This window comes from Cnephaeus nilssonii (genome assembly GCF_951640355.1).
Source record: "Cnephaeus nilssonii genome assembly, chromosome: 6".
In the NCBI taxonomy this organism is placed as follows: Eukaryota; Metazoa; Chordata; class Mammalia; order Chiroptera; family Vespertilionidae; genus Cnephaeus; species Cnephaeus nilssonii.
In genome coordinates this window covers 66,620,690-66,634,275 of record NC_137077.1, presented here as the reverse complement: position 1 = coordinate 66,634,275, position 13,586 = coordinate 66,620,690, and the positions used below count along the sequence as shown (strand labels likewise).

The 13,586-nt window shown below is 40.1% G+C and overlaps 1 protein-coding gene across 2 annotated transcripts in view; it reads right to left on the bottom strand.

Moving 5' to 3' along the window:
* TBC1D15 (TBC1 domain family member 15) overlaps positions 1 to 13,586 on the bottom strand; it is an 83,639-nt gene that overhangs the window by 31,817 nt on the left and 38,236 nt on the right. Inside the window, exons 5-8 of one of the 2 annotated variants that reach the window (XM_079774379.1) lie at positions 8,302 to 8,512; positions 1,909 to 2,011; positions 472 to 522; positions 5 to 202 (exon numbers count right to left, since the gene is read on the bottom strand). In XM_079774379.1, coding sequence (XP_079630505.1) covers positions 5 to 202; positions 472 to 522; positions 1,909 to 2,011; positions 8,302 to 8,512 — 563 coding nt within the window. The remainder of the gene's footprint in view (positions 1 to 4; positions 203 to 471; positions 523 to 1,908; positions 2,012 to 8,301; positions 8,513 to 13,586) is intronic. The other variant, XM_079774378.1, reaches the window with a different exon arrangement.

Here is a 13,586-nt window from a genome sequence, read left to right as displayed (position 1 = left end):
TCACTCTTGTGATGACTTCAAATCCCGGTTCTTCTTGTTGATTTATCTTTAAACCTGGAATAGCATCACTAAGAAAATCTGCCATTTCTGAAGGCGGTCGCTGATGTGTAGAGGGATCGCTGCCTCTCAAACTATCAAAAATGTAGTTTGTAACTTTGGAAAATCCTACCATGGTTGCTGTATAAGGATCCTTTTTAATTTTCTATGTAGTAGAAAGAAAAATATTAGCATTAATTCAAATGAAAAATAAAAATACCTCATGATGGGAAATCGGCACTAAAACAGAGTGGTCTAAGATTAGCTTAAAATATTTTTTTCCGAGGAGAAAAAATTTAATTTTCTAAGCCAATCTTTTCATTTGGTTAAAACAGTATATTAAATGGGAAATTAATGCTACTGATTGAATTACAGGTAAACAATGATTTGCAGGCTTCATTCAATCTGCACATCAGAAACATATGCAGTGCTTACTTTCCATTGGTGAGTGGCCCACAACAGCTTTCTTCTGTCTAGCAGTCCTGCCTTCACAAAAGAACATTATTTCTTGAAGCGTGCAGTACCACACTAGCCTAACACAAAATATTTGGTAGCTAAGTTTAAAAACTCACAATACTTAAATATTAGCTGATATTTTAACCTAACTATCTGGTTAGTACATCATGCCAAGAAAAATAATTAGTTCTGGGCAGTGCTGTGCCTGAAAACAGCAAAAGGTTTTTCTACTGCTAAGGTTACTTCTAAATCCCCAAATGCCTGATTATTCACGTTAGCAAAAACTGTTACTTCTTTAAAGTCAATCTTTACTATTTAATCACAATAAGAAAATCCGTTCTCTCACTTTTTAAAAAAAAATCCTTACCTGAAGATACGTTTTAATTGATTTTTAGAGAGGATAGGGGAGAGAAAAAGAGAAACATTGATGTGAGAAACATTGGTTGGTTGACTCCCCATACCCACCCCAACCAGAGATCGAATCCACGACCTAGGTATATGCCCTGAAAATCGAACCTGCAACCTTTTGGTGTACAGGACGATGTTCCAATCAACTAAGCCACCTGGCTAGGGCCCTCACTTTTTATTTTAATCAGTGGTTAGCTCTCTTGTCTTCCTTACTTATCTTGTTTAACTTCAGAACCAAGAAGAGCCCTGGCCCGATAGTTCAGTTGGTTAGAGCGTCTTCCCTACACACCAAGGTTGTAGATTTGATCCCCGGCCAAGGCACATACAAAAATCAAATGATATATGCATAAATAAGTGTAACAACGAATTGATGTTGCATTCTCTCTCTCTCTCTCTCTCTCTCTCTCTCTCTCTCTCTCTCTCTCCCCTTTCCTCTCTTTCTAAAATCAATAAAAATAAAAAATAAAAAAAAGGAACCAAGAGAATATTTGGGACAGAGTATCACTCAAACATTTGTTGAGTGAGTAAATGAATGAACAAACAACCATCTCATTAGTTTACATACAAATCTGAGTGAAAAATAAACTAACTTTATTGTGTCAAGTGCACATTTTTAGCCAAATGCAAGAATATACTAAAATATTTTAAGAGGAATTAGAACCTACTTAAATAGAAAATAAAAATTCAAACTAGATCTTTGCCTAAGTTTGTCATTAATGAATTCAAAATAGCTTACAAAACGATATTTCACCTAATCAATGAAAGCTATTTCAGTATTATGATAAAGGGAAAAAATGCTTTGAGAGTAACTAAGAACCAAAGAAGCTTCTAACAATATAAAACATACTATTATTTCTATAAAATTACAGCGAACAGTTTTATAAAGTTTACAAAGAGACATTTGCCTCATTCTGTGTAACTAAGCAAGTTGAGAGGTAGGGGGTATATATATAAAATAATGGAGATAGATGAACAGATTAATAATACAGACAGATTTAAGAAACATACTTGTATTAAACCATATGTTGGTTCATCAAGAAGATTTTCAAAAGACTGTGAAAGACTCTTATTCGGACAATTCACAAGAAGTATTCTTTTATCCTGTGGAGCTCTGTAATAAAAAGAAGGGATGTGTTGAAAATGCTAGCACAATGCATCAATTACTACCTGAATAACTCTAGTGCAGTTTCTTTTCCTTAACAACAATGAAAAACTTAAATGTCTAGTTTTAGAAGTTTCCCATTAATATAATATTAACAAGTACTTAGAACTACCTTGAGTTCCAAAACTACATGAAATACTAAATTAGCAAATATAAAAGGGTTGAAGTACCGGTATATTTTTCTTCTAAGTAAAACCAAGAGGACTACATTGTAATGAACCCAAATTCTGGTTTAGAATTATAGCAGAAAACCTTAAAAATATAGCCTCCTTTATATCATCAAAACTAAAGTAAGACAAAACACACTATAGGATTCATCAGTATATATACTATTATATACTCTAGGAAAATGTCCCATTTTGAAATGGTTTCCAATTTCATTCCACAGCTTGGTAGTATTGCATATAAGATGTTAAAAATGTAAGATACAGCCCGGCTGGTGTGGCTAAGTAGTTGAGCATCGACCAATGAACCAGGAGGTCACGGTTCAATTCCCAGTTAGGGCACATGCCTGAGTTGCAGGCTCAATCCCCAGTAAGGGGCATGCAGGAGGCAGCCAATCAATGATTTCCATCACTGATGTTTCTCTCTCTCTCTTCCTCTTCCTTTCTCTCTCTGAAATCAGTAAAACCTATTAAAAAATATAAATGGGAAGATTATCTGTTAAAGATCATCAATTATGCTAACCGTAATTATTAACACACATATTTAACAAGGTTATATAATGTACAGTTCAGGTAATATTTTTTAGTTCCTGCTTATTAAGCTCTGGACACAAGTTTTTCTTTGTATTTCTGCAGAGCTACAGAACAAATAAAATACATCCCAAGCAGACATCTAATTTCAGGTAATCAATGAATTATCTACTTTTTTCTATTCAAATAAGTTTGATAACTCAGTAAGTCAACTGTAATGAATCCACAACTTTTGTGTTTAAAATAAAAATTAAATGTATTATTTTGCTACTATCTATTTATAGTTTATTATAAATGTTTGAGATAAGAACTTTAATAACAGTTATCTCTTCTCAATTCTAACATAACAGAATGCAACAGCAATGCTACGGGGAATATGAAATCCAAAACAGGGTCTTATTCTTACATACTCAGAAACAGCACTCAATCTTTGGAGCCAATAGGAGCTTAATAAGCCTTTTGGCTTTTTAAAAGTAGCTGAAGTTGAGTCATTTGCAGTAGAAAAAAAAATTTTTTTAATGTTCAATTTTCATTAAACACCATCTTTCTGAGCACTTTTTGGGATCATGTTTAATATGAAGACCTACAGTACAGGTTCTCGCATAGTATTTTCAAATAATAGGTCAACTTTTATTATTATTTTTAAAATATATTTTATTGATTTTTTACAGAGAGGAAGAGAGAGGGATAGAGAGTTAGAAACATCGATGAGAGAGAAACATCGATCAGCCGCCTCCTGCACACCCCCTACTGGGATGTGCCCGCAACCAAGGTACATGCCCTTGACCAGAATCGAACCTGGGACCCTTGAGTCCGCAGGCCGACGCTCTATCCACTGAGCCAAACCGGTTTCGGCTAATAGGTCAACTTCTAAATGTAGCACCAGAACAAGAAACTAACATAGAAACATACTTTTTCCTACCACAGTGCTGCTGGTGCAATGGTTATTATTTTGTTTCTAACAATAATTAAGTCAAATTATTTCTTTAAAATCCAAATAAAAATTGGTCATTAAAGTCAAAACTCTGGTTATGCATGTAGAAGAGGAACAAATATACAACCTTCAACTATCTGGACTCAGATCATTATGGCTACAGATCTAAAACTATAGTCAGTAAACTGTAGATGGGAAGAAGAAATGATTGCCTAATGAACAAGCAACCACAGATACTTTGTAAAAAGGAATGATTTCATTTTTTATAGCCAATGTTCTGTGATGAGGGGCTGGGGAGAGCTCTAGGAGGAAAGATATAAGAAATTTAAGACTTAGTTGCCCCTAAAAAAAAAATCAACAAAACATTTTTAAAGTACATCAGCCAAAAGACAAGTAGTATATTTTTAGGCAATTACAGAGTATTGGCATTCCAGAATATTGCTACATTTCCACAATAGTACAAACTCCATGAAGGCAGGGGTCATATCTTTTTTGATTACTGCTCTTTCCAGCACTTGACCCAGTTCCTAAAAAAAAAAAAAATTAGTCGTTGAATTAAAAAATAGAGGGAGAAAGAAGAACACCGTTCCCTCGGTTTCATGTTTCCAAATGGAAATATGAACTTGTTCTAAAGAAATTCTCCTTCACATGGACACAACTGATTGCTGAAATCAGGAAAAAACAAGGTTCATGTTTGGCATAATCCCATTCCGGCTCTCTCCTGTTCCTGGATCAGCCTGCCAACAGAGAAAGCAGTTTCTAGCCTGCTCTCATTCACATCATAAGTGATCTGTCCTCTTGAGGGAGACCTGCAGTTATCTAAAAATGACAAAAACTGGGTGCCTTCAAATTAATTTGGGGTGGATTATTATGATGCTGCATATCTAAGCTTCACCGATAATGGTGATATTTTTATCAGCAACTGTCTGATTCTTATATTTACTACTCAGTAATTTACAAATGCAGGAAAGAAAACAACAGTTCACTTACAGACCTCATTAAAATATCACCAGCACACATTCAAGCTACACATGCCCTTATAATGTGACTAGAGGCCCGGTGCACGAAATTCGTGCATGGAGGGGGGGAGGGCAGTCCCTCAGCCAGGCCTTCACCATCTCGCAATCCAGGACCGCTGGCTCATAACTGCTCGCTCGCCTGCCTGATCGCCCCTAACCACTCACCTGCCTGCCTAATCGCCCCTAACGGCTCGCCCGCCTGCCTGATCGCCCCTAACCACTCTGCCTGCCTGCCTCATCACCCCTAACCGCTCACCTGTCTGCCTGATCGCCCCTAATTACTTGCCTGCCTGCCTCATCACCCCTAACCGCCTCTGCCTCGGCCCCCGCGGCTTTGTCCGGAATGACATCCAGAGGGTCGTTCAGCTGTCCAGTCTAATTAGCATATTACACTTTTATTATTATAGACAGATTGCTAAGTACATCTGTTTCCCATCCAGGATAGAAAACACTCTACATCTTAAGCTAAAATCTATTTCCTTCTATTTTCTCTTTGGAGTCATACAAAACAAATGTACAATTTATTTCTTTTAACATCGCTTTCAATATTACTTATAGAATTAAAAGTATCATACCATTTATTCATTCAACTAAGATTGATTGTGCAAATATATACTATGCACTGTGCTAGGAACTGAGGAGACAATACAAACAAGATAGAAGTAATCCCTGCCTATCTATATGGGTTTACATTCTAGAGCAAAACATTAAAAAATAGACAAAATGATTTTATTCTGTTAAGGGCCATGAAGGAAGCAAACAAGAGAATGAGACAGTGAAAAGGAATGGACGTGGGAACCTACATTATATGGGAGATAGGGGCATCCAGAGAAGCTCTTCTGAGGAAGTGCCATTATACTAATATCATGAGGATCAGAAAGGAAAAAATATATCCCACACAAAAGAAACAGGATACATAAGGAGACCCTACGACCAAGAAAGCATTTAGGGTGTTTTAGGACCTGAAAGAAAATCATGTGGCTAGACTACAGAAGAGAATAGTGTGAGATAAGGTTTAAGAGATAAATAGAGCTAAGATAGGGCAGGTCCTCGTTGACCATAGTAAGAAGTCTGGATTTTATTTAATGTTACACCAAAATTCCTCTTCTTCAAGTTAATATTTTTCATGATACCATTTTTATCCCTTTTATTACACGTCATCTTTTCCATGTAGAATAGTTAGTCTAACACATTTAAAATTAAGCCCAGTTCTCCAAAGTATGAACTCACCAGTAGAGAGGTTCTACCACTTCATCCTTGGTACTATGCTTTAATCAATTCCCAGATCGAATGAGCTATTTTGTGAGTGTTACATCACAACACTGATTAATGAGCTTGCTTGCTCAAAAGTAAAACCCAAGTCTTTAACACGTGCTATTCAGATGGCCAAACCTTCTGCCCTAATCATGACAATGCCTCACCTGAAATCTACTTAATCTCCTGTATGGTAGCCTAGTCACAGCCTTTCACTTGAAGATCCAGACCCAAATACTACCAACCAGGCCCGACTTTCTTATGGTTACTGGTAATGATCAGCATATCTAATGCCAGCCAGGAATGATCAACATGATAGGGGAGAAAATTTCATTCCAGAAAATACATAGTCAGTATCTTCCAACTATTGGGTCACTCTTAGCTTTATATAAACTAAATTTAGACATGATAAAATAAGGACATTTTTCTATTTTCTATTATAAAGTGAGGACATAGAGGTGTCAGGATGGCCGAGTGGTCTAAGGCGCCAGACTCAAGGGACTCCCTTACCTATAAAGTGAGGACATCATTCATGAAGTTAACAATCATCCCTACAGTTCCCCAAGCTGAAAATCGCAACTTCTCCCTTCTCACCTCCACATATCCAATCAATCACAAACTTTAATATTTGTATCTTCCCTGTCACTCTCCCATTTCATGCCACTATAATTTCATCTAGATGACTAGAACAACTTGCTAACATGATTTACAAGATCCTTCACGCTTTGGCCTTTACCCAGCTCTTTGGCCTCATCTTTATATTTAGTAACCTCCCTTCTCCCACTATGCAGACCTGTGATATTGAATTACTTCTGTTCTGTGATTACATCAGTTTTACATCCTTTCTCTATCTAAAACATCTCTCTTTTTAAATACGACCTTCCCTTTCATGCTAATGTTCACTCGTCAGGTCTTAGATGTCGCTTCCTCAGAAAGTATTCCTGAACCCTACCCAACCTGCAATCTGAATGAGGTACCCTTCCTCTCTTCCTGGGAGCTCCCAAAACACCTTGTACATACATCCTTCATCTTAGTTCTTGATTTTATTGCCACTTATTGGTCATCATCCTTCATGAGACCATAAACTCTCAGATATCAAGAAATGTGCCTGTTTTATTCTCTACTAAATATCAAACTAGCACAGTGCTCAGAACATAATTGATACCCAAAATATATTTGATGAGAGTGACAGCAAGAAAGAATGTGTGTACAAAGGCACATAGGTGAATAAATGTAAGATATAAGGTTTTTGAAAAGTGATTATAATCCTATATAATAAAAGCCTAATGTGCTAAGAGTCCAGTCATTCAGTCAACCAATCAAAGCATAATATGCTAATGATATGCTAAGGCCGCTCAACCACTGCACTGACCACCAGGGGGGCAGTCGACAGGTCAACCAGTCGCTATGATGTGCACTGACCACCAGGGGGCAGATGCTCCAACCAGTAGGTTAGCTTGCTGCTGGGGTCCAACCGACTGAGACTGAGCAAGACAGACCGGACACGCCTTGGAGCCCTCCTGTGGTCCCTCCCCAGCTGGCCAACCTTTCACGTCTCTCCCCAACCCTGATCATGCACCGGTGGGGTCCCTCAGCCTGGCCTGCACCTTCTCGCAATCCGGGACCCCTCGGGGGATGTCGGAAAGCCGGTTTCAGCCTTATCCCACTCAACGCAGGAGCTTCCCCCCTGGTGGTCAGTGCGTTCCCACTGGAAGAGCACCGCTTAGCCAGAAGCCGGGCTCATAGCTGGCAAGCGCAGCGGTGGTGGCGGGAGCCTCTCCTGCCTCCGTGGCAGCGCTAAGGACCCCTTGGGGGATGTCCGCCTGCCAGCAGGGAGCAAGCCTAAGCCGGTAGGCAGACATCCTCCAAGGGGTGACGAACTGCAAGAGGGCACAGGCCGGGCTGAGGGGAACCCCAACCCCACTGCACGAATTTCTTGAATGGGGCCTCTAGTAATTTTATAAAGGGCTTAGACTTGCCTAACTTAAATCTGCAATATTACAAATAAAACTCTACATACCTAAAAATAACTACATAATAAAAGGTAAATTTAGTAAATATATAATCCATAAGCTACTGATGCATCTTCACTTAAATGTGTATAAAAATATCAGACCACTCTTTTCTTTAAAACAGTGCCATGATAATAGATTGCAGATCCAAGTTATTAAAATGGAAAAATGTTATTCAAAGTAGTTGATATCCCAGGAAAATAAAAAGCCTCTTGTGCCCTGGTACACACATAGGTCGCTGATACCCATTGACAAGTGAAAATAGTTTGCCTTGAGTCCAATACAACAATCCAATTTCAATAAATAGAAAATAATTGATACTTACTCACACAATACCACATATTTTTCAAGAGAGTCAATCAGTAGTTTGCTATCACCTTGATGAAAGTGCAGAGCAGGGAGAACGACGTCATCCTTTAGACAGAATACCAAATACGACCAGCCCATACCCTCTTTGTTTTGCTTGATTGATTTCAGGTCTGTCAAACTGAACAGGAATGACCATTTGCTTTTCCCATTTCTTTGACTTGGAGTATCTTAAAAACAAGAAAGTGGGGCAAAATATTTTTGTTCACCTTTTTAAAAGGTACTGACAGTGCTCTTCATGATGGCCTAACAGAAATTTGTTGACCCTAGGGAATGACTATACCATTCATATCACTATGGCTCCCACCTGTATTAAAAATGGCAGCATATATTTTCTTTAAAAAATAATTTTTTAAATAATTATCCTATTGTACGCAAATTAAAAAGGTTATCCCCATTTAAATATAAGCTTTGCCCAAAATGAACATGACTCTGGAAGCAGGCTGGCTGTATTCAAATTACAATACCACAATCTTATTAAGCAAATGATTTGGAGCAAATAACTGAATCTTTCTGAGCCTGTTTCATCATCTGTAAAATGGAGAGAATTATACTTACCTCACAATGTTATTCTAAGAATTGAGAGATAATACTTGTCAACTAACTAGGTACAATGCAAAGTATGTAGCAAATACTCAATAAATGTTAATATTTTCCACTCCCCCAAATATGAATGATGATGCTCTTGGACAATCATTTAAAACAAAAACAAACCTTTATTTCCATCACTTCCGTTGCAATTATTTTTACTAGACTACACTGAGTGAAGATAAGTATACCAGTATAAAAAAAAATACTGGGGTGAATAGCCAGACTATTATTTGGGGGGAGGGGGAGGGGCGGGCAAAAACCCAAAGAACACTAGGGAATTAAGGGTGAAAATATAACTAAGTTGTGAATGCTTCCAAGAGAATGAATGCATTTAATTTTCCTGCTAAATCAATCTTATACTAAATTAAGACCTCATTTCAAATCAAACTATAGTTATATAAAATAAAGCATTTTCTGAGTTTGTGGGCTGTTTATAGAAGCTTTAAATCCTAGGTTTGTGAACAATATCATAATTGATAACAAGCAACTTAAAGATTATCCATTTAAATAAAAATTTAAAGAACAAGGAAAAATGTTTCTTTTCATTAATGTACAAAATTAGTTTCTAATCTAGTTATAATTTCAAATCATTTTATTTTAACATTTTAACTCAGACATAAGCATGTCATGTTCCTAAAATTTTAAAAAACATTGTACCTAATGTTCTTTCCTAAGAAGTGTCATACTGTTATTCAAGCTCTTCATTAATTCCGTCCCACACCATCAATTGTACAAGGATAAACTGCATAGATGATATATGCGTATAGGACTTGATCAAAGGGTAGATCTATTGCTGTTAACCTGCATGTATATCACCCTTCTTATATAGACAGGAACACGATAGCTCCATCAACTCCAAAAAGATCTCCTACATTGACACAAAGAAATCTACAGCTTACAGAAATTGCTACCTGCAAGGAATGCAGGCACCATTCCTATTTCATGGGCACTTTAGCAAGTATCATTTCAAAGGAAGCCCAGAAAGGCTCAAGTAACACACCAGTTAAAATGGTGAACTCATATCTAAGACTGGCACTAGATTAAGTGACATGTGCCCAATTGGATGCTATATAACATGTTTTACTAGAATTTATATTATAGAGCATATAACATTACTACAAACTAATATCAAAGTGAGAACAATTCTACAATTCCAATGTCTTCATGAATCATTTAAGTGTGAATATACACTTAGACTACCTATTACTATATTATCTGCAAAGAACAAAAATATTTTCATAGCAAAAGAGCAATGGAAACTAGATATAAACAATTATTTAAATGAAATTCTTAAGTTACACAAAAAAGTATTTAACCCAAATTAATGTAAGAAAATCATGTGGAGAATATTAAATAATATATGCAGGTTATATGAATCATCAGGAGTTTGTGAATATCCAAAACTAAAAATTTTACAGATTTTTTCTTCATTAAAGGAAGAGACACACATTACATCCTATATAATAAAGAGGTTATATGCAAATTGACCATCACAAGATGGCCACCCCGTTGTCACAAGATGGCCACCCACACGTCACCACAAGATGGCCACTCCACGTCGTCACGAGATGGCCGCCCCCACATCATCACAAGATGGCCGCCTCCACATTGTGACAAGATGGCCACCCCCCCACGTCGTCACAAGATGGCCAGCAGGAGAGAGCAGTTGGGGGCAACTAGGCCTGCAGGAGAGGACAGTTGGGGGCAACCAGGCCTGCATGGGAGGGCAGGTGAGGGGGACCAGGATTGCAGGGGAGGGCAGTTGGGGGTGACCAGGCCTGAAGGGGGAGGCAGCTGGGGGCGATCAGGCCGGCAGGGGAGCAATTAGGTGTCAATCATGCCATCAGGGGAGCGGTTAGGTGTCAATAAGGCCGGCAGGGGAGTAGTTGGGGGCTATCAGGCTGGCAGGCAGGGTGGTTAGGGGCAATCAGGCAGCCAAGCAGGTAAGTGGTTAGGAGCCAGCAGTCCCGGATTGTGAGAGGGATGTCCAACTGCTGGTTTAGGCCCAATCCCACAGGGACCCCTCACAGCAAAAGAGCTATGGAAAACTAGATATAAACAATTATTTAAATAAAATTCTTAAGTTAGGAGTCCCAGATTGGAGAGGGTGCAGGCTGGGCTGAGGGACACCCCCCATCAGTGCACGAATTTCATGCACTGGGCCTCTAGCCCTATATAATAAAAGCCTAATATGCTAAGTGTCCAGTCCGTTCAACCAATCAAAGCATAATATGCTAATGATATGCTAAGGCTGCTCAACTGCTCGCTATGACGTGCACTGACCACCTGGGGGCAGATGCTCCAACAGGTAGGTTAGCTTGCTGCTAGGGTCCGGCCAACTGGGACTGAGTGAGAAGGGCCAGACACGCCCTGGAGCCCTCTCGCGGTCCCTCCCCAGCTGGCCAACCTTGGGGACCCTTCGGGGGATGTCGGAGAGCCAGCTTCAGCCCGATCCCGCAGGCCAGGCCAAGGGACCCCACTAGTGTACGAATTCGTGCACCAGTCCTCTAGTATTAAATAAAACAGAAAATGCCTCACACATTTCCTCAGTTAAAATGCTGACAAGTGATGAGATAAACATTACAAGTCAATTCTAGAAGTCCCTTTACTAGAATATAGCTTCATGAGAACAGGAACTTTATTTTATCACAGCTATATCCCCAGCTCCTAGAAGAGTGACTACCACGTAACAGGTACTCAAAGATGTGTAGAATAAATGAATAATTAGGACAGGTCAACAATTTAAACTATCATCAATAACTAACCAGAAACAGATGGTTACAAAGAAACAGAAACCAAGAGTTAGCTCAAAATTTCCTTCTTTTTCCTTACAGAAAGGTAATAAAACTAACTGGTACTGATGAACTTACTATGTTACCAAATACATATAAAAACATCTCCAAAACACTGACATGAGAAAACTGGCCATAATGCAGAAAAGTAAAACAAAAGAGCTTAGTGAGTATCCATGTCTTAAATAGAATTAACATCAAGGACATGACATTTTTAGATGGGTTTGTAGAGCATCATCGCAGTCTGTTGTTCTGGGAATATGTATTTTCAAAACATTTATCTAGTACATAAAAGCAAATATCTAGTAGAATCTCTAAAGAAATATAAAGTTAAATAAATCTTTGATAGTCAATTTTTTAAAGGTTTGTCCCAAGTTTCCTTTGTGAATCACCAACGAGAGTAAAAATACTTGAAAAAAATTCTTTTTAAAAATATAAAAATGGCCCTGGCAAGTTTGCTCAGTGGTTAGAGCATCAGCCCTCAGATGGAAGTATCTTGGATTCAATTCCTGGTCAAGGCATGTACCTCTGGTGCAGGTTCAAAATCCAGCCCCAGTCAGGGCACGTGCAGGAGGCAACCAATTGATGTGTCTCTCTTATATCAATGTTTCTCTCTCTTCCTCTCTCTCTCTCTTCCCCACCCCTCCCTTCCTCTCTTTCACTCTCTCTAAAAGATCAATGGGAAAAATATCCTTGGGTGAGGATTAAAATCTTACCTTATAATAGAGAAACACGCAAACTGACCGCACCTCCGCTATGCCCACGATTGGGCCGGCAGGAGGCTGGGGGCGGGACTCCAGGTGGCATATCCGCCGTTGAGAAGATCAAGATGGCGGTGCCCAGTGGCCGGGCCCATGCCGCTCCCGGGAGTGCCTGGGGCAATTGGCACCCCGGGGGGCGTGGCCGCTCCCCGGGGTGCCTGGGGCGATCCGCACCCCGGGGGGGCGTGGCCAGGCCCATGCCGCCGCTCCCCGGGGTGCCTGGGGCGATCGGCACCCTGGGGGGGCGTGGCTGGGCCCATTCAGCCGCTCCCCGGGGTGCCTGGGGCGATCGGCATCCCGGGAGGCGTGGCCGGCCCCTCCCGCCCCTCTCGGGGGTCCCAGGGTTGATCAGCCACTTGGGGGGGCGTGGCCCGGCCGCTCCCGGGGGGTCCCAGGGGCCGAGGCTTTCCGGGCCTTGGGCACCAGCGGGGAGCCTGCACCGATCACAGGAAACCACTGGGGGTCAGCTCCTGTGATTGGTAGCAGGGACGCTGGGTGCAGCGAGCCCAAGGCCAGGAAAGCCTGGGGCGGAGGCTTTCCCGGCCTTGGGCACCAGTGGGCAGCCTGCAAGGATCGCAGGAAACCACTGGGGGTCGGCTCCTGCGATCCTTAGCAAGGATGTTGGGTGCCGCAGAGCCCAAGGCCACCGCCCAGGGCCAAGCCCCGACCCTGAAAAAGGCAGAAGGCGGTGGCCACAGCCAAGGCCTGGGTCCCTGGTGCCGGCAGAAAACTGGTGCAGGCAGCCAGGTGAATGAAGGTCTATTGCACGAATCTTCGTGCAAACGGGCTACTAGTATATATATATATATATATATATATATATATATATATATATATATACATACATATATATATAGTTTCATAATGGCACAATTTTGAATTCTGAAACATCAAGCCTAGAAAATGTCTCCTTTAGAAAGGAGTTTTGATAAAATATAATCAGATAAGGTAGTCTAGGACAGGATAGGATGGGACAGAGTGCATTGCACTTCATAACTCCTTGTTCAATTAAATATATGTATACATATTGGGCCATATTGTTCAATGTATTTCTTACTGCTATGCACAACCACAATTTTTTTTTTAATACTGGGGAAAAA